The sequence below is a fragment of the Xiphophorus maculatus genome, chromosome 6, assembly GCF_002775205.1.
Source record: "Xiphophorus maculatus strain JP 163 A chromosome 6, X_maculatus-5.0-male, whole genome shotgun sequence".
In the NCBI taxonomy this organism is placed as follows: domain Eukaryota; kingdom Metazoa; phylum Chordata; class Actinopteri; order Cyprinodontiformes; family Poeciliidae; genus Xiphophorus; species Xiphophorus maculatus.
In genome coordinates this window covers 4501124-4525756 of record NC_036448.1, presented here as the reverse complement: position 1 = coordinate 4525756, position 24633 = coordinate 4501124, and the positions used below count along the sequence as shown (strand labels likewise).

At 41.2% G+C, this 24633-nt stretch overlaps 1 protein-coding gene across 3 annotated transcripts in view; it reads left to right on the top strand.

Annotated features, from left to right (window-relative positions):
• The window catches only part of LOC102226342 (cAMP-specific 3',5'-cyclic phosphodiesterase 4B-like), a 67045-nt gene extending 53582 nt beyond the window's left edge, over nucleotides 1-13463 (top strand). For all 3 annotated transcript variants that reach the window (XM_023335537.1, XM_023335536.1, XM_023335538.1), the window contains exons 10-18: nucleotides 7238-7331; nucleotides 9091-9287; nucleotides 9379-9477; nucleotides 10274-10438; nucleotides 10724-10823; nucleotides 10967-11121; nucleotides 11398-11520; nucleotides 11611-11793; nucleotides 12022-13463. In XM_023335537.1, coding sequence (XP_023191305.1) covers nucleotides 7238-7331; nucleotides 9091-9287; nucleotides 9379-9477; nucleotides 10274-10438; nucleotides 10724-10823; nucleotides 10967-11121; nucleotides 11398-11520; nucleotides 11611-11793; nucleotides 12022-12363 — 1458 coding nt within the window. In that variant the 3' untranslated portion in view covers nucleotides 12364-13463. The remainder of the gene's footprint in view (nucleotides 1-7237; nucleotides 7332-9090; nucleotides 9288-9378; nucleotides 9478-10273; nucleotides 10439-10723; nucleotides 10824-10966; nucleotides 11122-11397; nucleotides 11521-11610; nucleotides 11794-12021) is intronic.
• The last annotated feature ends 11170 nt before the right edge of the window (nucleotides 13464-24633 follow it).

Sequence of the window (24633 nt, the reverse complement as noted above, 5' to 3'; positions counted from 1 at the left end):
ACTGCAGCAAACATTTCGCCCTCATTTTGTGAACATTTGCTAGAAACGTTGCTAAGCTAATGTTTCAATAACATATCAATATAAAGATCACACACTCTTTGTCGTACTCAGTTGAGGTGAACTCTGAAGTCTGTAAGCCAGCGTAAACATATTGCTAAATTTAAACAACTCACACAGTAGCAAGGTTTTGTATGTAAAGCTGCACAATATGCAGAATTACAATCATCAGTTTCAAGATGTGCAATTGCAAACGATTGCATCTTGGAAAGACTTTAACAGCCTCATGTCTACACCCAGTCACAACATAAAGCTAAATGACTGAGATGCTAAAGTTCAAGAGTAGAAACTATTGGAAAAGAAGTGAAAAATTGAGAAAAATCTGTCGTTTGCCATCAATAACATTGTTATTATGTTAAACAATACTGTTGTGGGGTTTTTTGTGCAGTCTGAGCCAGATAAGCCCTGATTTAATTTTTTGTTTTCATTGTAGTTGAGCATCTTCAGACCCAGCCCATGAAAATCCCAGCTTTAAATAATCGTTGTCATGCTTCTGTCTTTTGTTTATTTTTGCTTGGCCTAAACTCTGTCTCCTTACTCACCATAGGTTTAGGTACTAAAAATCTATCCATTTAGTCTCTGACTTAGGTTTGGTGAAGTTATCTCAATGCTTGCAGTTACTTTTTGCTATTACCGTTTTATTTTTTAACATGCTTTTCCTGATGTTGCGCACCTCGCTGGGCGGCACGCCACACACGTTGAAGAGCCCTACTGTAGCACTTATAGGGCATGGCCAATTTGCAATGCACATCCTGCTTGCTTGCCAATAGTACACTATGATGGGACATTTTCAAAATTTTGGAACTTTTTCTGACTCTGTTGCTGATAATCCACCCATTAACAGTCTAACAGCATTCCCCCTTATGGCAGCTCAGTTGAGGTTAACCTTGAAGCTAATGTAGGCTTCATGGTAAGTCCTTGCTTACTGATGACACTAAGAAACTCTTAATGAATAGGTTTAACCCTACTTTTTTTTTTTTTAATTGCTGACTACAGAAGTTTCGTAATATGAAGTAATGGGCTTTCAACTATTTTGTGGCTCAATAGGCGTGGGAAGTAGAAATGTACCAAAATGTGTGAAAAACACAATTGCATCCCATGCAAAATGCTTTAACTCTTCAGTTAGAGTTCATGTCACTGTCCTCGGGCAAAACACTGATTCCTACTTTGACTTATGGGTTCTTTTTGTCACCAGAGACACATCTTAGAAGACATTGCTGGCAATATTCAAGAATTAGCTTCCTGGAGCAACAAAACATGAAACATTCTTGTACCTTTTGTTTACTAGCATGTTACGTTACCAAATTAAGATTTTCAGTCAATGTTTGAGTTGCCCATTGTGTCTCATCAAGGCTAACAGTATCACCAATATTACTGAGAGAACATACAGTGCGCATTCCAGGAAAGTTGTTTGAAAGCCATAATTGTAAACCATTTAGTTAAACAATGCTATTAGAGAACATCTTGTGAGGTTGATATCTTTTTCTTAGAAACATCAGTGTCTACAACATAAAATCACTCCCTCGTTGAATGACTAAAATACTCAGAATTCATTCCCATAATTTGTGACACATGAGTAAATCCAGTCTAATAAAAGTTTTTGCAATAATAAAAATGTATATGTCAGACATATGATTTTATTAAGTTGAAACTAAACAAACATGCTGATGTTCAAGTTGAACTCATTGCTTCAAGTTTTGCTTTGATGCACGAGGGTGCATTACTTGTACAAAGTTAAGCTAAATGACTAAATTTATTACTTAACCTCCCCACTGGAAGTACAGACAGTATGGCGGCGTGAAATTATGAACACTCAGCCGGGGTATTGTCCATTTCATCGTCCATTTGGTCAAAGGGGAGCTTAGAATTGGGAGGGATGTTGTCAGACCGTATGATGGGTGACTGTGACCGTGACACCTCCTTCCTGTCTTTTTTTATTTCCTCTGCCCTCCCCCTGGACCCTCTACCGCCTCCTCTGCTTTACTCCCGGTTTTCCAGACTACAATAACTGCGCTTGCACACAGGTCTGGTCTTTAAAGCCTACTACGTCATTAGAGCTGGCAAAACAATGACCAGAAGGTCGTTGAAGCCTGCTGCAACGCCGCTTCCTGGTCAGGCACAGTGGCATTGTTGACCAATGCTGATTTTTGAAAGTGCATAGGTCAACAGTTTATCGTGTTACTCTTCAGTTTCATCACTGTCCCAGATTTGTTGAGCGACTATGAAAGGATGTAAGAGTTTATTAGGTTGCCATCCAGTTTTATTTCTATAACCCATGATGCTTTGCATTCATTATTTTTGCTTACATATAGAAACAGTCAAAAAAAAATGGGGGAATGTCAATTATTACACCTTAAATTAAACAGGATAAAACAATCATAAAAATTCATTACTCTTTTAAAGATTTTAAAGGAGCAGTTCTGGAAAACGAAAATGTTGGTTTTTTTTGTTTTGTTTTGTTTTCTTATTCATCAAACATCACACATGAATTGCGCTGTTACATGACAATTTCTCTTTGTCTTTGAAGATAGACAGCCTCATTGCCACTACCTGGGTCAAACTTTAGAAAGGGTTTACAGGGGCACTAGCCCAAGACCCAATTTTTGGGGCGGCTCCACCAGATTAAAAAAATAATAATTTTATAAATTTATGTTTGCAGACATGGTGCTTTATATACTAAACATAGACCTATATCAGATGAGTTGTGTTAATATTTTGGCATTTTTATAAGTATAAGCAATATTCCAAGTATTTGAAAATTATGAAGTTATAGTAATTTCTTTTGGGAACAACATGGTGTTTCTGGCCAATTCATACCATATTAATATATTCATACCAATTTAAGTATTCAGCCACTTGTACTGTAATTTGCATTAGTAAAGTAATATTTCTTTAGTAGATTGGGATTGGGCACCAACTAACCCAGGGGCCCACATCCATGTAAGTCCGGCCTTGGCTGTCACCCTAATCTGTAGAAAAATGTCATGAAAAATTAAGATTATTTTAAAACTAAATTCCCCAAAGATGTGGATAATTTTGGGGTTAACTGCAGTTTTATATTAATTAGAAGTGCATACTAGACGTAACACTTCACTGTGACTTTTGTTGTTTAACTAGAGGATCTACCCTAACCCAGTCAGTCCTACAGAAACACCAGGAATTAGATGGATTCATTTCACTCAAAGCATACCTCCCAGTTCCTCTGTTGCAACTATTATAGCAGCACGGTGGGCATCCGTCAGGAGTGCTGACAAAGAGCCCGTTTCTTTCCTGACCCGCAGGATGCATTTGAACCCATAATCAAAGCCGGGGGTGTCTCCGTTTCCAGCGTCCAAGGGCGCAGGTGTGTCTGGGGGGGTTTACGGAGACCACACACCCTGCTAACCACCTGCCTGGTCAGGGTGACCTAAGAAGGGGGAGAGGGCGAGTCGTTTCCCTGACCCTCACTATCATTAGCCTCGCCGCACTCCTGTGGCCGATGCCTGGCGACGGCCTTGGACAAACACCACCATCTGAGTTCAGTTAGAGGAGTTTCTGCGCCCTGCGGGTTAGCGTGCGAGTGAGACCCCGGGCAAAAGACGAGCGAGTCAGAAACTTTAACTCACGTGTGGCCACTCCAGCTTTGAAGCACCGCCGTCCTCCGAAGGGGGAAAAAATGACACAGTTATTGAAACAGATGCAGCAGTGGGTCTGCAGACGTAATGGACATTAAATTACAGTTCTGGTTCGCTGTTAGAGTGGTGAGGGGATTGGATGAGCTAACTCTAGTCATTATATTAAAAAGAAAAGTTCTTGCCTTTAAATCTTTATGGAAACTAAATGGCTGTAAACAAAACCGTGTTTCTGACTGTAACTTTTCTCAAGTAATTCTCGTTAAGACCTTCTAGGAAATGTCTTTTTTTTTTTTTACTGTTGCTAAACTGTGAAAGCATGTTGGACATGGTTCACTGGGTGTTGACACCGTAAACATCTGCACACGCGAGGGACAGAGGCGACGTTGGCTCACTTTGGTCTTTGTCAGATTGCGCAGCTGCATTTTTGCAACATGTTCCCATGCTATTTCTACGAGTTCCAGTACTTCCTGCTCGTAACAGTTCAAACTCTTCCCAAAGGAATACATTTTCCTCATTTGAAAATTTCCACCACTTCTCTGCCTTTTTTTTTTTTGTGGCTGAACTCGTTCTTAGGGACTTTTGTGTTGCGTGCTCAGGTATGTCAGTAGGCCGTCCGCCCGCCCGCTCGCCTGAGGCCACGCGAGGAAGCAGGATGTAAATGACTTGAGTGAATTACCTCTGGTAAGTAAAAAGGAAGTAGGTGGGGGCACATGCTCGGGCCTGCATGAGGAGGGGAGGAGCGACAGGGGCCTCCTCGTAGGCTGCGTTACCCAGTCAGTCAGGGCATTTTATCACTATGTTTCCTGCCTGACGCCACATCAGGAAAGAGAGAATAAGAGGCAGAAGCAGGCAGGCACCGGACTGAACACTTGTCACTTTTTTTAGGGCCTTTTGTGAACTTTTCCTTCGTGTCGGTTTTGGGGTTTTTTAAGTGACAATGGGACTATGTTGTTCTGAAAAGCAGAAGAGAAACTTTGAGATGTTCACAAGTTGGAAAAAGGTGAGTTTATTTTTTTGTGGTTGGAGTTTTAAAAAACGTCTGCTGTGTTTTAAAGACTAAGTAGAGCATGAATGAGTTGTTTTGAACTTGGATAGAAACTTTTCTTTAAAACTTTGTTTCAGTCTTGACCGTGAGAATTTGGGTCAGACAGTCAGAGCTGATTCCGTGGAGCAGCTGACTGACATGCACATATTCAGAGGAAACGTTTCAAATCTTTTTACTAGTCTAACTATTCCATCTGTTCTAATAATGCTTTTGTTTCAGCAAAATTGATCTTACTTTTTTCTTTTTTTGATGCATTTTTTTCATTTGTATGAGAACTCCCTGCAGATGTAAAACCTTGCACACATTAATGCAACTCGTCAGGCAATCTGACATGTCATCAGTGTGCCCTGCGTGTTCCAGCTGAACTACATGACCCTGAATTATCGACATTTGCCTCAAAGTTGCACAATTCCTTTACTTAGAAGAGTTGGTGACAGTTTCCCCATTTTCGCGAAGTAAAAGCCACCACATTCAGAGTACAGTTTTTTTTTTTCATTTGATCGTCAGGGACTTACTGATTTTCACAAACAACCTGTGTGCGTGTGTGTGTGTGTGTGTGTGTGTGTGTGTGTGTGTGTGTGTGTGTGTGTGTGTGTGTGTGTGTGTGTGCGCGCGTGTGTGTGTGAGTGTTTTTCGGCTTCTTGGTGGAGTTGCTCAAGTTTCTCCGTGTCGAAGATGTTCGCCTCGGAGACCAGATCTACTGGTTTGAGTATAAAGAGACCCTAAAGTGAGATTATTTCCCTCCTTTAAACTTCGTCAAGGCAGCTTTCACTTTTCGGGAAGTTAACAGTAGAGATGCACCGATGGGATTTTCCTGCCAGATACCAATTTTCCTACTTTCCTTTGTGGTCCGATCGGCCAATCACAATCATGACTGATTAGATTGGGTTTTTTTTTTTTTTTACAAAGAGCTATAATTAATAACAAAGGAGAAAATTCACAGCAAATATTTGACTGAAGACCTATTTGATAGTAGTTAAAAAATTACACACTTCCTAACCTTAAACAGATTCTTTTAAAATCAATAATCATGAGGCACATTAGTTTTGATACATTTAATGAACAAGGAAAAAACTAAAATTTTCCCGTCATTCTGGGAACACTTGCCAACTCCAGGATATAGCTGCTTGATTGGTGCGTCTCCAGTGGCCATTATTATTATTCTCTGGGACTTTTGATGTGATCATGTTTCCTGTTAGGCAGCAGGAACTGAAAGCAACCATTTAGTAGCTTTTACATTTCTCATTTGTATTCATGTCAGGCTCAGCTTGCTGCAGAGCGTTCACATGCGCCTCGCCGTCTACGGCTCTGATATGATGCGGTTTATATTCAGAGAGGGGACCACAGTGGGAATGATAAAGCGGGAACATGTGACGCTGCTGTTGCTATGGCACTCGGGCATCTGTGTGGCTGGCGAGCTGAACACTCCTGAATCTCATCTCGATTCGATCCTCTTTATAGGAACGAAACGTAAAAAGAAAATGTGGTTAAATAATCAGATTTATTAGAAAAAATTAATCAAATGAACAAAAAAAAAAGCAGTCTGCTGCTTGGAAAGCCTTGCATTGCGCAGTGTGCACTGCGTCTGTTTTGCGTTACTGAGCAGGGGGGAGTGGGACGAAAAAGACAGAGAGAGAGAGAGAGAGAAGATGTAGGGGGATTTTCTCCCAGCTCTTGTTTTCTGCAGCGCTTCACACTGCTGTGCGTTAAGTCGAGGGTGGGAGGCAAAGACGGAGAGAGACACCACACTCCTCACTCCGTCTGCCGCGAGGGACTCTGCAGATTGAGCATCCCACCCTCCCCCCATCGCCTCGGCTGCCTTTTTGCCATCCTCCCATCGCGAAGCCTCACTCCATCCGCCGCTCGTCACTGGATAACGCTCAGAAGACGCCTGGAATAGGAACATCGATCAGGTCTCCTGGGGGATTCTGTCACTGTCTCCCTTGAAGACAATGGATGCGTCTGGGAGGAGGCATATCCGGAGGGCTGGGATGTAGAGGCTCTGCTGCCGCAGCACCCCTCCTCCGGAGACGGCGCATTGTTTTTTTTTTTTTTGTTTGGATCTTTTTTCTTTCTCCCTGTGGTTTGGGTGGCTTCTGGAGCGCCAGGCTTGCAGGGCTGAGCTCTGCCTTGGGGGTCCACTCAGAGAGGAGCATTCGCTGCTTCTGCTGGGGAGCGCCAGGGGCTCTGGACAGCTCAGCACCATGCCTGAGGCCAACTACCTGTTCTCCGTGTCCTGGGGATACATTAAGGTGTGTTCCGCCAGAGAGTTGGATTCGAAAAGCAAACCGGATTCGGTTTGAATGCGTCCGCCAGATCCCTTCCCACTGATTCAGACGACTGCGGCACGAACAAATGCGCATAAATACCAGTTGACTGCATGGCTACATGTCTATATTTTTGCACTTTGCGGATTTGACATCAAATACTAACAAAGACTCGCATAACGGCGCATAAAAGCAGGAGAAATTGACATTAAGAGCCGTTTCTTATCTTCTTCTTCTTGTCTTTTCACTTCTAGTTCAAGAGGATGCTGAACCGGGAACTGAACCACCTGTCTGAGATGAGCCGTTCGGGCAACCAAGTGTCGGAGTACATCTCCAACACCTTCTTAGGTAAGCACTGCAGCATCACAGAACGACTGCAGCGATCATCAGAGCGTTGTGAGGCAGCGGCAGTCAGGAATAACAGAGTCAGCGACAGCTAGAGGTCATAAGGTGACTTAAAGTGATCCCTAAGATTCGTTAAACCAGTCGAATCCAGTCTGAAGAAGACCTCTGGCTGAGACCAGGGAGAGTTAGAAGAGACGATGCATTATTCAACAGAACAGCACTGGCTATAGTCTTTAAAAGCAGAACAGTGTTTCATGACTCACAACTAGCCTCCTATAGAACTCCCTCTAGCCTCTATTAGCTTGCAGCCTGCAGACACTCTATAACTCTTTGAAAACGTGTTTAAAGTCGGCAATAATAGGAAGGGAAAAACAAAGAAGCATAAGCTTTCCTAACAGCTTGAGAAAACTATTAGGAAAAAATTGTAGATGTTTTCCAGTCTATACATCGTCACCTTCCTAAAATAACAACCTAAGTCTTTTTTGCCAAAAGATGATTTACAAAAAATATATATATTTATGTATTACTTTTGGCAAAAAATTATTTGGGTCATTATTTCAGGAATAAATCAGAACCAGATGCAACGTCACTCCGTGTGAAAGAGTAGGCCTGTCACAATATCAAATTCTGTTGGGTGATAAATTGTCCTAGAAGTTATCGTGATAAGCGATAATATTGTTGTTTTGAGACCATTTTCAAATCAACAATATAGTTGCCATAGTCATGCAAGAACACTCTCTCAAAGTCCAAGAAACTTTCATTTCTAACATTTAACACTAGAATTGGAAGACATTTTAAATATCCAAAATAAATAAACAACAAATAAAGTGGATAGTGAAGTCCTTATGAACAAAATTGCCCCTCAAAATGTTTATCTGTTTTAATTGATTTATTGTTTATTGCAACAGACTTCTACTCTTACATGGGTAAGAGTAGAAGTCTTGCTCTCTCTCGCTCTCCTGCAGCCTCTTATGGGAATATAGCAACATCTTTGCACATCTCAACACTGATATAATGAAAGTAGCTAACTTTGAGTTTTCTTCCTGCAGCAACAGCTTCCACACCAGAGCGCTGCTGTTATTGCATTTACTGTCAGGAAACAAAAAGTCAGTTTCAGAGCAGATTCTAGTCACCAGCAACACTTTCGCTGCATTTCAACCAACAAATAACAAAAAGGAAACGGCGTAGCTCTGCTTGTCTTTGAAGGGTTTTTCTTTCTGCAGTGCATCTGACACGCGTCGGGTTCAAACACATCATTCTCCTGGGTTTTGTGGAGGATGTAGCTGAGACTCTTTTTTTTTTCTTCTTCTCCGCTGCGGTGCATATGATCATCAAAATCATTTCACTGTGTGCGGCATGTGAGCGCTGCCAGCCAGCAAGACAGACAGACAGACTGAATCACGCACCCTGACTTTGCCCGCATATTAACATGTCTCTCTGTCTGAGCATCTCAGCTGAGGATGAGCCGTTTTTGTTTCCACTTTTCCCTGAACTGTTGTCGCCTCCAGGTTTCATTTCACAGAACGCGCCGCCAGAATATTACGTGGCAAAACATCTCATTAGCAAACCTCGACTGCTTTCGTTTAATCGCAGCGCTGTCGTCGCATTCGGAGTTTTTGATTTTAATTTAGTTTTTCCTGCAGTCAGTGGGAGTTTTAGTGGAGACAAAACAACTGTTTATGCAGCAACCTCTCTGCCCTTTTTAAATCATTTATTTAACCATCTCTTCTTCTTCTCCTCCTCTTTCCTGTGTCTCCCACAGATAAGCAGAACGAGTTGGAGCTTCCGTGTCCGCTCCAAAAGGTGAGGGAGAGGAAGAGGAAGCAGAGCCAGCAGCAGCAGGTTGGGATGATGACACAGATCAGCGGGGTCAAGAAGGTCAACCACACGTCGAGCATATTGGGAAATGTCAGCAACCGCTTCGGCGTCAAGACAGACCAGGAAGAGCTGCTCTCAAAAGTAAGCGCTATACAGGTGTTTTTAGCTCAAATTAGGTGAAGGTAAATCAAAACAAAAGGCTAACAATGTGAACTTGTGTTTTATTTAACAGGACCTGGAGGACGTTAACAAATGGGGGCTGAATATCTTCAAAGTGGCGGAGCATTCTCACAACCGACCCCTCACCTGCGTCATGTATAAAATCTTTCAGGTTAGTTCCTGTCTTCTTCTTCCTCAACATTCCTCATTACGTTTTTTTTTCTTTTTTCTCTGTATATAAAATCAACAAAGTTCTAGCCAGGCTTGTCACGATTATGAATTTTGCTGGGCAACAAATGGTCCCAGTAATTATTGCAATAAAGAATAATATTGTTGTTTTGAGACCCTTTTCAAGCAATATGTCAATAAATTTGCCCTCTCAAAAACCAATGGAATTTAATTTTGTAAGGAACACCCAACACTAGAACTGGGAGATATTTTAAATATTCAGACCAAAAACAATAGAGGAAAACCCCCCAAAAAATAAAAACAGAAAAACAGAAGTAAAAAAAAAACACACAGCCGAAACCATAAATGAGATGGATTGTGAAGTCTCTGTAAACAAAATTATCCTTCAAAACATAATATGCAAATATAAACTATTGAACTCCTTTTAATTTATCACGTCAGTAATTGATTAAACATTTATTTTTATTCTAAATATTTACTGTAAGTTGCAGTACTCCTAGCGATGCGTTGACATTTGTCATAAATCATTGGTCATGTATGTTGTCGTTCTTGTTAATTATAAATATTTCAATCCCTTCCATCAACAGATGAAAATTAGCCTCTGCTACTTACTTAACATATTCAAGTTGATTAATATGCATCCTATCCTTTTATAAAATAAAATAAACCCGCAACAAATGATTTGCTTACTTGAACATGCTTTATCCAAGCTTTATTTGACACCAAAACATCTCCGCCTCATCATTTTCCTTTTTGTCCTCATCTTCGCCCACACTCAGGAGCGAGACCTGATGCGCACCTTCAAAATTCCCACGGACACCTTCGTGACCTTCATGCTGACCCTGGAGGACCACTACCACTCGGACGTGACGTACCACAACAGCCTGCACGCCGCCGACGTGGCCCAGTCCACGCACATCCTGCTGTCCACGCCTGCCCTGGACGTAAGTGGCCCAGAACTGACAGAATCCCAACTCTTTCCGTAGAGCTACGCGGTTAGCTAATGACTCCGTCACCAACGCCCCTTTCTAGAGCCATTTTGTCTCAAATGAGGCGACTTGCATTGCGTCATTGCTCAGCGCATGCCAGAGACGATGACACATGAAAGGATTGGTCTCCAATTGTTGTCTGTTACCTCGACTTGTTTGGCCAGTTCATTACCAGCTGAAGCTTATTTCTTTTTCTTTTTTGTTGTTTATTTATTTTATTTGTTTCTTTTCCTCTTTCAGGCGGTCTTCACAGATCTGGAGATCTTGGCAGCCATCTTTGGCGCAGCCATTCACGACGTGGACCACCCAGGAGTGTCTAACCAGTTCCTCATCAACACTAGTGAGTCTCTGTGATTGATTTTTTTTATTATTATTATTATTATTTCTTTTGGCTCACTCATAAGATTTGCCAGAACGGTCTGAGGAGTCCAAAGGCAACATTGTGAACCTGGAGCGGTATTTAATTTCTTCCTCCATTCGCAGACTCTGAGCTGGCTCTGATGTACAACGATGAGTCAGTGCTGGAGAATCACCACCTGGCTGTGGGCTTCAAGCTGCTGCAGGAAGACAACTGCGACATCTTCCAGAACCTGAGCAAGAAGCAGAGGCAGACGCTCCGGAGGATGGTCATAGACATGGTGAGGAACAAATCAGCTCATCGCATGATAAATGAAAACAAGAGCGGGTATTTTTATTTCGACATCCATCGTCGAAGAGATGCTCCCCCTTTAATATCGTGGAAAAGCCGCCATTTTGAGAAACGCCGCAAATATTTGATGCTAAATACAAAGTAGTTAGCTTGCACTACCTGCTGCTATTGCCCATTTTCCATGGCTAAGCTGAATGATTATTTTATTGATTATTTTGTGACAATAAAGCTGAAATACCTCATATTCTCCCTTTTTGTCCTCCAGGTTCTGGCCACTGACATGTCCAAACACATGAACCTCTTAGCGAATTTAAAAACCATGGTGGAAACCAAGAAGGTGACCAGCTCCGGCGTCCTGCTGCTGGACAATTACACCGACAGGATGCAGGTGAGGGACGGCTCTTTGCCAGCATCCGTCTGTTAGAAACACCACAAGGGGGAAAGCCGGACGCTCAGATCTGCCTTTCTGTGTCTGCAGGTGCTGTGTAACATGGTCCACTGCGCCGACCTGAGCAACCCCACCAAGCCTCTGGATCTGTACCGGCAGTGGACCGACAGGATCATGGACGAGTTCTTCCACCAGGGCGATCGGGAGAGGGAGAAGGGGATGGAGATCAGCCCCATGTGTGACAAGCACACAGCTTCAGTAGAGAGGACTCAGGTAGAGACCACACACTGAACTGTAGCCAAAGATTCATGGACCTCCATTTTTAAAATTTATCGAGGCAAATTATCTGCCTCGAGGCTTTGTCAAATTCTTCTAATTTATTCTATTACTTGATAAATCAGCAGAATAATCAACAATTCGCTTACATCAGCCCTACTCCATACCATACTAACATTCCTGGCCTGTTTCCTCTTTTGCTAACGTCTGCCTGATCTGTTCCAGGTTAGTTTCATAGACTTCATCGTCCACCCTCTGTGGGAGACGTGGGCTGACCTGGTCCACCCGGACGCCCAGGACATCCTGGACACGCTGGAGGACAACAGAAACTGGTACCAGAGCATGATCCCCCAGAGCCCCTCGCCTCCCTTCTACACCAGCGACGGAGAGGGAGGCCAACACGGCGAAGACTGTTCCCCAGCGAGTAAATTCCCCTTCGACCTGACCACGGACGACGGCACGCCGGCGGACGCGGCCGTCAGAAGCGACTGTGCTAGTAGAGGCGGTTCCTCTGACCTGGACGGGACAGAAATGACGACGTGCGACGTCTCGTCCGCAGAAACCTAGCTGGAACCCGTGGCGGTCCCAGAACGGGACGGTTTTTTTATGCTGAATTTTTGTTTTTAATTGCAGTGGAGGCATCCTGCAATGAGGCTTTTTGGAGCTATTTGGCAACCAAGGCCTGTCTGAATGCTGGGTAAACCCCCTGCAAACAAGGCTCAGAAACCCTGTTGCGGTATGTTTTTGCTTGCCTGGCAAGGGAGAACTGCCGAGGCGCTTCTGGAATCGGAGTCCTAACAGACCGAAAGTGGGATTAGACGGTATGAATCTACGAACTGTGGAAAAAAGGACTTCCAAACTTGCACTTCAGGACATTTTTATCTTCGTGTAGAATATTTGTAATATCTCAAGACTAAATAACACAACCAAAAACTACTGGTCAGCAGGTTACTTGTAACCACGTAGTTTGTTTTTTTTAAACACTTGTCTAAAAAAAAAAAAGAAGGAGGAAAAAAAGTGCCTTTTTTTGTTTTCTTGTACAACCATGTCATTTTGTAAGAGTTTTTATAATTTATTTAACATGTTCATGTAGCTGTAAAATGTGTCCAGTTTTCTACAAGAGGACGTTGTTGTCTCGTAGTCTTCCGAACATTCTGGCAATATTCTCAAGAAGAAGAAATCTGTTGACTTCCCAGCACAATTTGCACTTTGTGGCACACTGTAGAGCAAAGAGAGCGTGGAATGCTGTTTTAGAAAGACAGCGGACATGTGAAGCCAAATAATTTCATGAAAACAACCCAAATATATTTTGTTTATTATTGGGGGTTTTTTGGGGTTTTTTTTTTTTTTACATCAAATTCATCAAAAAGACTATTACACAAGTTCTGGGTGGAAAAACGTGAACGTATCCAAAGATCATCTGGAAAATAACAAAAGCACTTTGATGATTTCAGTGTTGCTGAATCACAACCTTAAAAACTTCCTCTGCTATTCTGGAGCAACGTAATCAAATCCACAATTTACAATCCCTTATTTAAAATGTTCGAAACTTATTTCTAATAGCATTTCCCCATGAATCCATTTGAAATTGTGAGTCATTTTAGAGCTTTGAATGATCGTGCACAGATTTTTATTTTTTTTTTAACACGTCTTATTTTTTTTTTTTTGTACAACTCGTGTCGGGTTGTTTTTTTTTTTTTTGATTGTTTTTTATTTTTCACCTCAGCACCTTGAAAATTGCCAACAGCCCTGCAGCTGGTTGCAGATCTGTTCCAACACTTCCTGAAAGGTACCACGATGTCTGGTGAGGGGAGATGAGTTCGTAGTCATAACATGACATTCTTCTTCTGTGAATGTGTGCACACTTGAGCGTGCAAGTACATGGTCACAGAACCACATAATACCGTCGCATGCAGCTGTACAGTGCCGACAGTAACGGCGTATTTATTACCTTTTTTTTTCTCCCCTTGTACAATAATATTGGTTGCTAATATTTACTGTATATTTGCTATTATTTATATGCTCTACCACACGTCAAATTACAGTTTGTGGTTTGTCTGTATTCAGTGAGATATTTTGCTATGAGACCGCCTCTTCATGTCATGGAAGTACGTTTTCCTTGAGGGTCCAGCCAGAAACGTTTGTGTGTTCCGGCAAAGGCTGGATGTTTACTGCAGCCGATTGTGTACGGTGACGGGTCATTGTACAGCTGTGGGAATATTTGCTGAAATATTTAGCATTGTTTCAAATGTATTTTTTCAGTGTTTTCCTCACAGTATATTGGTTAAAAAAAAAAAAAAAAAAAAGGAAAAAAAAACAACAACAACGGTATATGTTGTGCTCAACAAATGTTTTCTATGTGATTATTAAAATGAGCATGTGAAACAGAATCATCTTGTCCGGATGTCATTGAGTCATAATCTTTTTCTTTTTCTATCTTAGAACCCTTTACTAAAGTTTCAAACAATCTTGTTAACATAATTGTCACTGACTCGCACTTCTGTTCATAAATATCCATAGAAGTGTCCAAAGAATTGTGTGTCTTTGATTAGATACTTAATTGGCATTTAAAACTTTTCTTTTAACTAAAAAGTTGTTTTGGAGGTAGGGGTGGATTTTTCTTGTATTGTTTATCATTCATCATGAAATGTGTCTTATCACATTAAAAAAAATGTATTTATAATCTATAAATGCCAATAAATGGTGTTTAAAAAAAAGTATATTTAATTTTTACCATTTTCTCCACTGTTTCACAAAAAGCATCAATACGTATCAGTAAATTCAGAAATATGTTTACATACATTAACTGTGTGATAAATCCCACTTTGAGTAACTGCCGTCCTGTCAAAGCTTATAAATGGGAATGTTTTTCAAGAATATTTGTGTTTCTGGGTTTATGAATGCAGTCCCATTCTTAACACCGCCGATGCAGTCACCTAAAAAAAAGACATAATAAATCGTTTATTATTTTCATCGTTATCACAATACTTCCACAAAATACTGTGATAAAATTCTGAGTCCATATTCCCCGCTCCTATTCGGAGATACGATTTTTCTCTGACATAAATGATTTGTTTATTAAAATTGTACAGAAATCTGAACTAGATGTTTTGTGGGAGAATTTGCTTCTTTGGCACTTGAATAATTGGGAATAATCCAGAATGTTGACAAATATTTATTTACCATTTTATCCCCTTTTTTCCTAAATCCATAAATGGGGGTTCTTTTTTTTCCTCCTTCTTCTGAGAACTTGAAGCGCCAAAAAAGACCAGAAATTTTTCTCATGACTTGTTGTAATGCACCTCTGTGGATGAATCAGATGTTTTTTGTGCCTTGAAAACACGCAAACTACCTTCTTGTTTCCCAAACTTTTCCAAGCAACCCTCGTAAACATGTTCATGCTCTATGAGCTACCGCAGATATCAACAAGACACAGGTCGTTGTCTGCAGCTATGCTGATTATATCTGAATCTTTGTTAAAGAATTTCATAAATGTATCAAACTCTTACTGATCCTGTCTACCTATATTGTGTATAATGGCTGCTTCTAGCCCATTTAATGGTTATGATTTATTAGCTTTTTTTCATAGTGTATTTTCAAGATGTGATTTTTAAAAAGTGCTTTCATTCATGTTATATTTCCTGGGAATATAGCTGATATTCCAATGAACCACTGAGGCTGAGTGTTACGTGCGCTCCATGCTTCATAAACAATGACACATCTTCTGAAATATTGTTTCCCACACTGTTCCAAGCGCAAACACGGCCGTCCATCTGCGGCACGCCATTGGCTGCTATTCGTTGTTGCGTTTTTGCGTCACGGTTCCAGTTTTGCAACTATGCTAGGTGAAGAAGAGCGATGGGTGAACAGGCAGAAGGAAAAACAACTTTATCCATTTAAACCTTATGTTTATACTTTATATACCTCATGGATAAATGAGGTGTTCCTTGCTGCAACACCTCATTTATTTTCTTTTGGTCTGGGCTTGAGTTTAGTGCTCCTGGCCACTGGTCCTGTGATGAAAACAGGAAGAGTGGAGATAGTGATGCTATGTGCTGCGTCCTCTGGCCATTCTCCCTCCCTTTTGCCGTAAGCACCTTGACCCAAACAGATAAGCATCAGAAATACGTGATGAACAGAACAGAGTGCTGAGTAAGATTAACAGGAAGGAATGTCTTTCACAGATTCCACGTGATGGTTTCCACAAAGCAAAAGGGAAGGACGTTTCAACAACAACAACAAAAATACATGTTTAGCTGCCACACTGTCAGAATGACTGGCACATAAAAAATAAAAAAAATGACTGGCAAAGGGCCAGTCAGAATGACTCGACACTGGCCCAGCAGCAGTCAGTGGATGTGAAATAGCGAGTTCACATCCCCCAGTCAGAATGACTGGCCCTCTGCATGGCAAGGGGCCATGCAAGAGCCCCTTGAACTTTTTCCGTTTTTGTTAAACCCAGCAAAATCTGATGTGATTGATCTTACCATGAAGGTAACTCTGGCTGGATGTTTGCAGTCATTATTCTGCGGAGACATGAAAGTTTAAAGTCTTTTCCATACTCTACCAGGGTTTCTTCCATGTACCATGTTCATGGTGTCTTTGTTCTCTCGCTGAAGTTCAATTTTAGTCTCGTCTCACTAGAGGACCTTCTTCCACAAATCTGCTGTGGCAAACTGCAAATGTGACAATCTTGTATATGGACTTGCTTGATTTTCTTGAATCTTTCTTGACATAAAAGCTAGATTTACTGATGGCACAACTAACAGCTGTCTTGTTAACAGATTCCTCCACTTGTGCTGTGGTTCTATGCAGTTACTTCAGCACTAGCAGTTTCAAGGGTCATCAGTGTTTTGGTAAGTTAGCAGTTCTGCCATACTCCTTCCATTTCTTTGCAACGTCACCTCTGACCTGTGTACTGTGTTTCTTGGTCTTCATGATTCTGTTAGTTAACTAATGTCCTCTAGCAAACCTCTGAGGATGTCCTACAACAGATAACATTCCTACTGAGATTAAATTACATTCACATGGATGCTGTTTACCAGGTAGGGGACTACTGGTGGCAATTTGTTGCGCTGAATTTTACTTATTTGAGGTATCGCAGTAAAAGAGGCTGAATACAAATACCACATCGTTCAGATTTTAATTTGTAAAAAAGGTTTGTAAACCATTTTTCCTTTTATTTCCACTTTTTATGTACTACTCGGTGTTGGTTTATGTTGAGATCTCTGAGCGTACACAAAATAAAATAAATTAGGAGAGCTACTAGATTCCTTTAGAGATGTTCATAGACTTATTTGGGAAGGTTGCAGATTTTGAGGGCATTTTGGTGGTTAATGTTCAAACCCAAAGGTTTATGTTCATTCTTATTCGTCTGCTTCTCTTCTGAAATGCTCAGGAATCCTTTTGCACTTCTACTTTCCAATATAAACAAGGAACTCGCTATTTCACATCCACTGACTGCTGGTGGGCTAGTGTCGAGAAGGACTGGCTTGGAAACATTCTGAGCCCAGGTGGGTGTGGGTGTGGGCTTTGGTTTGTTGTTTTCAGATGTCTGCATGACAACAGAAAACCTGAACCATCCTCATTCTCTCTCAAAGACGGAGGCAGCTGTTTATCCTAAAAACAGCATAGACATACTTTAGCGTTTTCCATGGGGGTGGTCCGCACTAATGAGCAGCAAGTCTGTTTGAAACGCTAACACAAGCCTTGTGGTGGTGCTACAGACTGACGTCAGTGGGGTGAAGGTGGCATGCGCCGACCCCAAAAGTATCCGCAGCGTCTGGGTCCAGGCCGGGCCAGACGCTCTCACTGCCAGTTGTTTCCAGCTCACTGTACCAGCCAGGCCCTGAGAGGACCCAGAGCCAGGGACCGGAGCAGAGAGGAAAAGAACCACTTCCTCCAAAACAAACCTGCGCTCTCCATATGCACTTTATAAAAACAAACGTCTTCCTGGAGTTTCTCCTGAGCAGCTGCTGTTTGTTTTTAGTCAGGTTGACAGTAAGAAGTGAAGTCAGCTCAGCCGCCAGGGAGAGAGGAATACAGGGCATTCCAGGATAATTGAATAGCGGCGCAGTCGTGTGTGTGGATGGCACAGATCAGCCCAGAGTGGCTGAGACAGATGGGTTAGGAAGTGATCTCAATGAGACAGCTCTGCTCTGATGAATTGGGAAGAGATCCGATGAGGCAGCTTCATCTGGTGTGTGTGTGTTCCTGTGTGTGTGTGATGCAGTGAAAGGTGAGTCCCCATAAATCACCCAAAATCTTTTGGGTGTCACAAAGCATAAATGTGTGTACGCATGTGTGTGCATGTGTGTTTACCTTCTGTACTACACACTCTGAAATTCTGAAATCCAGGACCAGGACAATAACAGGATGTGTCCTTCCCAAGAAATGCCACAAATCATCAAGTTATCAAACATGGAGACAGTCACCATAGATATGCCATTGTTCCTCCAAGAGTGCCTTTGCCTTTGCATGCAAGAAAACTCAAATAGTTCAGCAGCGAGTATGTGACAGCAGTTACATAATCCACAATGGAGCAAGAAACCCGTCCAAATACATCCACCATCATGTTACACTCCAAGTAATATAACAAAGATTTGGATGTGTCCGTTTTTGAGCCTATGTGATCTTTAAGTTTATTTCAAGACTTTTGCATATCAGAACAACTAAAAATAAAAATAAAATTAAAAAAGAATTTCTGGATCCTTTCTTTGAAATCAGTAAATATTTGAGCAAAAAAAAACACATAGAACTTTATTTGACAAGGACTAATCCAGAACTCAGACGCAGCGTTGAGAAAATTCACTGCATGACAAAATGTCCAGGAAACCCACCAGCAGCAAAATCCTGAGACGAGCTTTTTCTGAATAACCTTATCAGCCTCTGAGATCTTTGAAGTGGAAACTTGGCCCTCTTCTCTGTATAGCGCTTCACTGCATCGAGGCTTGTGGGCTTTTGCTCCTGCGGAGCTCTGCTGAGGTCCAACCACAACATTTTAATCAAGTTGGAGTCCAGACTTTAACTGGGCCCTTACAACAGTTAGAGTCTTCTGCCTTCTAGCAGTTCAACTTGGTGCCTGTAATAAACAGTGTTATGAGTGTTAGCCCCCTTATAGATTCAGTTTTTTTTATTTTTTTGCTAACCTTAAATGTGCCAGATCATCAGTGTTGTTTTAATGTATGATAAAGATAACCTTAGTGAACAAAAAACCTAGTTTCCAGATAATGATTTTACTTAATGAAAGAAAAAAGTGTATCCTCGTCAATCTGAGTAATCATCCCTAAGTTAAATTATGAATTATTAACAGTTGCCCTTTAAAAACCTAACCCATACCCTCTTAATGGAAGACCTGTAGAATTAAGAAATCATGGCCTGATGTAATGATTTTGAATAACATATGTGAAACAAAGCTAACGCCATATATCAGTCTACAGTAGAAACAGTTTCAACTTAGTAAAATTACTCTTCAGTGCACATCGACAGCTCTCCCTGACCAACATCTAAAGCCCTGTAGACCTCATTCCTTTAGTTATAGTCACTCGTCACGATTCACCAATAAGAAAGAAACTTGGCAAAAATGGTCTTCATGGGACGGTTCCAATTGAAAAACCACTGCTGACCCAAACGAACACAAAAGACCCGTTTCATATTTACCAAAAACCTCTTGATAATCCCCCAAGAATTTTTGCCAAATGTTATTGGTGATCGGCGAAACTGAAATGTTTTTAAAAGGATATGGCTCATGTCAGATGGGGTGGAAATACTCAGTATTTCAGAAAAAGTCAATAAAATCTACAGTCAAACATGGTGGTGGATTGCTTTGGTGTTTCGGGTTGTTCTGCCTTGAACACCAAAGACTCCTGGAGCGTTTCCATCCTTACCATCAGTTCATGACCTCAAGCCCAAACATACTAAGAGTGACGCATCCCATAATCAGGCTTAGGGGTTGAACTTTTTAACATACAGCCAGGCTGGTCTGAATTTGGTGTTCCTGCCTACAATGAGTGAATGTTATAAGACACGGGTTTTTGAACCTTTCCCAATGGCTCCTAATAACAAATTTAATACCAAATGCTGCTTTAAGCTGTGTTTTTTTTTATGTAATACATTTTTATACTACAACAGAATCACACTAAAAATACCAGTAATATTGCCTTAGATAAATTTTTTTGTCATTAATTTGGAAACGGTCCTTTTGTTATTTTCCATTGATTTTAATGTCACACAAAATGGAACATATCCATCCATAAAATAATGATTTTATCTCAAAGTTTACAAACAGAAATAAAGCGATGCTATTTTAAATGATAAATTTCCATAAGTAGATATTTGTAAAAAAAAAAAAAAATAATAATAAATAAATAAAAATAAATAAATTAAAATAAAAAATAATTTTTTTTTTCTTTTCTTTTTTTTTTTTTTTTAAAGAAGGTCTTCTGGCATTTTTTGTAAGCATGTACATTTACATTTTGGACCATGTCTTATTTAGCTGTACTGAAGTTAAATATTTCTCTTAGGATTAAAGGTTCCAGACACGTGTTCTAAAAGAGCAACAAACCACCCTGTCTAAAGATTACCGATCGTTTTTTTTAATCATTCTAATCAGTTTTACTGGGACTGGAAATATTTGACGTTGTAAAGCAAGAAGAAGAAAAAAAATCCCATCAGAACCACGTTTATCCCACGTGCGTTTCTCTCGATGTTTGCCTCGCTCAGTATTTGTCCTCGCTTGACTCCGCGGAGCGACGCACGCGCGTCTCTGCAGCTGTCTCTGAGCGTGAGAGCGTGAGATAGCGCGTGGGAGGTGATGCTCATGTTGCGTTGCCGTGGCGATGTCTGCGGTGAGGCGAAAAGAAACTGAGAGAGGGGGGAGGGGGCCTACGCAATGTGAATACATCAAATCCACCACATCCAGAGGGGTGAGATAAACAAAACTCTCTCGGTGCTGCGCGACGTAAAGTCCTGATGGTGTCAAAGGTCACCGGTCAAAGGGGCCTCACTGTCTGGCCCCTTTGGTTGTTCTTTAAAACACACATAAGCTGCTGCGATGAATCAGAATGAGCCTATATGGTTACAAAGACGGCTTGGAGCCACTCTGTGTGGCCTGACCTTTTCACGCAACCAGCTGAAAATGTTTCAGAGATAAGCTGGCTGTTTTACAGTAAAAAGCCTCCTGCTGGATTTTCCCAGACTTGTACAAAGAAGCAGCTTTAACCTTTTCTTGTACGGCTCTGTCTGCCGTCTGTTTACCTGGAAAAAAAAAAAACATAAAAAAAAAACCGCTGAGCTTTCTCTCGACACCCACAGCGTTACCAAGAAAACTGTTGTTTCTCTGTCTGTTCCTTTAAAATTATTATTACCTCTCATTCTGAAAATTATTTTTTTTTCTCCCTTGTCATCATAAAAGCGATCAGATGAGTCAGCTCACTATTATTGTTCTGTTTCTGTTATGAATTCCAGTAAGGATCTGAGAGCGTCACATTCAGAAAGCACTGACCCGGCTTCCTCTGGCTGTATTACAGAGACAAGGAGGCTGCAGCATACCCCTCCCACCCTCCGTTCTGATGACCCCAGGTCCCATGGCAGCCCCTCCACCACGCCCTGCACCCCGCCAGCACCACGCACTGCCCTTCGTGTCAACATCCGGGCCACACGTTGCCCTGTGTAGGGCTGATGCAGGATGCAGACCAACCTGAACACACCTGCCCGTGCTATACGTGGTGGTGGCACCATCGTGCCGTGTAGTTGTTTTTCTTCAGCAGGAAACCTGGTCTGAATCTACAGGAAGATGAATGGAGCTGAAGACAACACCTTTCAATAGACCCTTAATGTCCAGCTTCTGTTTTTTCTTCTTTTTTTTTTTTTTAAGAAAAGGCAAAGGAAGTGCAAAAACTAGAGTTATTGCCTAAAAGACCTGCAGCTGCAGCAAAAGTTGATAAAGTACAGACACCTGCGGACTGCAAGCTACACCTCGCAGGTATTCAATGCTGCATATTTTGGTATCAATCTGATACTAAGTAAATATATCGCCAGTACCTCCGATATCGATACTGATACCGACGCTTTTTATTTCCGTTTAAATTTAGGTGGGTTTTTTGGGTTTGTCCTTTGGATTATTTTGTTCAAACCTAGAGCAGAATTTGGATGAAATGTATAGGCGTCTACTAATACTTTACATATAACATATGGACATTACAAACTAACAATAGAAAAACAAAACAACAAAAGCTCCAAAGTGTGAAAAATTGTCCTTTAAGAGCACATCAAAGCAAAACTCCTTTTGAGGTAGAGCTGAGAAACAACAGAACGAAAACAATGTCTGATACTGGTACCATTTTGATATCAATGTTATTTATGTTTGGAATCGATTCCAATATTGTATATAAAAAAAAGCTTGAGTAAATGTAAAATGAAAAATCTGTTTAAAAAATTTTCATCCAATTAATCGTCAGAATAATCGGTAATCATTAGTTGCAGCCCTGATAACGACCATTAGACACCGTTTGAAATGATGCTAGAAAATCTTCACCACATTTGGTGAAAAAGAAATTTAAATCCTGTGTTATTTTTCTCCTACTTGTGGGCAACTTTGCGTTGACAGGTCGCATTTGCATAAATCCTTACAACAGCTTTGTCATTAATTGCAGTTGTATGGTGTAAACAAAACCCCAACCTTTAATAGTTTCCAAACTAACCAGGACCCATAACAACAAGCCCTTTGAGATAAAAGTACCTGTAGCCTTTTTTAATTTATGCCTTATTTATCAGTTTCTAGGAACTTCTAGGACCCGTATTTATCTTGCCACCACACTCAGCCAGCGGGACGATGAGGGAGGTGAGATCACAGTTCACTCCTAGAGAGCTCTGTCTTTGGGTCACCAAGTCTCAGACTCTCCACCAAGTTGAAATAATTGTCAACTACTTCAGTAATCAATCAATTAATGATCGTTCTAACAACCAGTCCTACTAACAGCCATTAGACACTAGTTACACACCAACTGTTTGTTTGCAAGTGATAATTAAATGAATATGAATTTTGCTCAACTTTACCAGGATGTTAACTGGAACTGCATAATCTGGTCAGATTAGATTCAGATTTGACTAAACCGTCCAGGTGGATCTGCTATGAAACAAAGGATACACTTCATGCTTACTGTTAAGCACAGTGGAGGATCTGTAGGTCTGTGGGGCCTTTTCTCCGATAAGCACCTGGGAACGAATAAATGGACTTCTTGTATTTGTTATCTGCTTGGTAACTCGGTGTGTGGACGCGTTTTTATGTTCGGAGAGAGAAAAAAGGGAAGTACCGCGTGTCCAAAACACGGGCCTTGCATTCCAAAACAACATTGTACAGTAGGAATTCAAATGTCAGACCCTAATCAGAAGCCATCTAGGAGCAGTCTGTGGGAAGCCAGGTCGGTTGGACATGTTCCTGCTGGCTCAGTGTTTTGCTCCGTCAGAGGAGAAACGTGACCGCCGTGACCGCCATGCCTACGTGCGGCTCAGGCCGCCACCGAAGATGCCTTGAGTCTACTCAACCGTGTCTCAGTAGTGTCTTAGCAACAGTAGGTCAACTCTACTGTGTCTGTTTACGACTTCTTCCCTCTCCCCCTTCCACCAGAAAGTTCAAAGAGCGAACGTTTTTATCTGTTTCATTTGCCAAATGAGGCCTCCGGAGATTCTCGCCGGGGAATTGAAATTTTTGACATCATGAAGCGAAAACGTAAGATCTGGGTTTGCTTTGAAGTCATGTTCACACAGGGGCCATTAAGCCAGCATGTGTTATCGGTTCCTACACTATCTGCTCCACAGACCGGTTTTTGATGTTTGGCACATGGGGCCTAAATTATTGTGAGGGGGATTTTGCAGGTTTCAGGAGGTCTGTAAAAATGTTTTCTCAGTCTCAACCCAACTGGTTAGGGCTTGGCTTTGACAGAATCTGATGTTTTATATTGAATAAAGATAGAGTGCATTACAAAAGGATTTATACACTTTGAACATTTCCGCACTACGTATTTACTTTGGATTTTGTGCGACAGAAAGTTGATGCATGGCTGGAAATATTTTACAGGTAAAATTTTAAAAAGTGTGGCGTCCATTTGCATACAGTCCCCCAGTTAAAGCAAATATTTCTGCACATCTCTCTGGCAGGGCTGAAATAGTGAGAGATGGCATGATGCTTCCACCACCAAGATTCGCCTTGGGCACGGTGTGTTTGGTCAGTTCTCTGTCTTTGAATTTAAGTCAAAAACGCTTTTTTCTGACCAGAGACACTAGAAACAAACAGTACGTCTTATGGTTTTCTTTAAAAGTTGACTTTATTTTGCCACTTTTCTATAAATGTCAAATATGTACAGTACATTCTATCTGAATTGTCAATCTATATAGCTCCAGTTATTATAGGTCTACTTCTTTGAATACTTTGGCTTAGATTGAATTACACAAATATGAACACTGCATTAGGTGACTTTTTAAAAGTTATTATACAGGTGAATCCTAAATATACATTTTAACAGCTTCCAAGCCTAGAGTCAAACATAATACCACAAATTTAATTTCTTTATTAATACAATCTAGTATTAATCTAGTTTAATTCACATCCACGTCTGCTCGAAATGTAGGGCCTGCTACTTGAATTTACTTAGCACTTCCAAACACCTTTTACGTTGTTTTGCGTTGCAACGGCGGCATCTTGTGGCCAAACCGAAGACACCGACAGCCACGGCCTTAACTCACTCAACAATGCGCTGAAGTCACCAGCGGGCGTCGCTGTTGCGCCGTCTTCAAAGCGCACAGCACAGCCAGCAGAAGTCAGCTCAAAGCAAAAAAAAA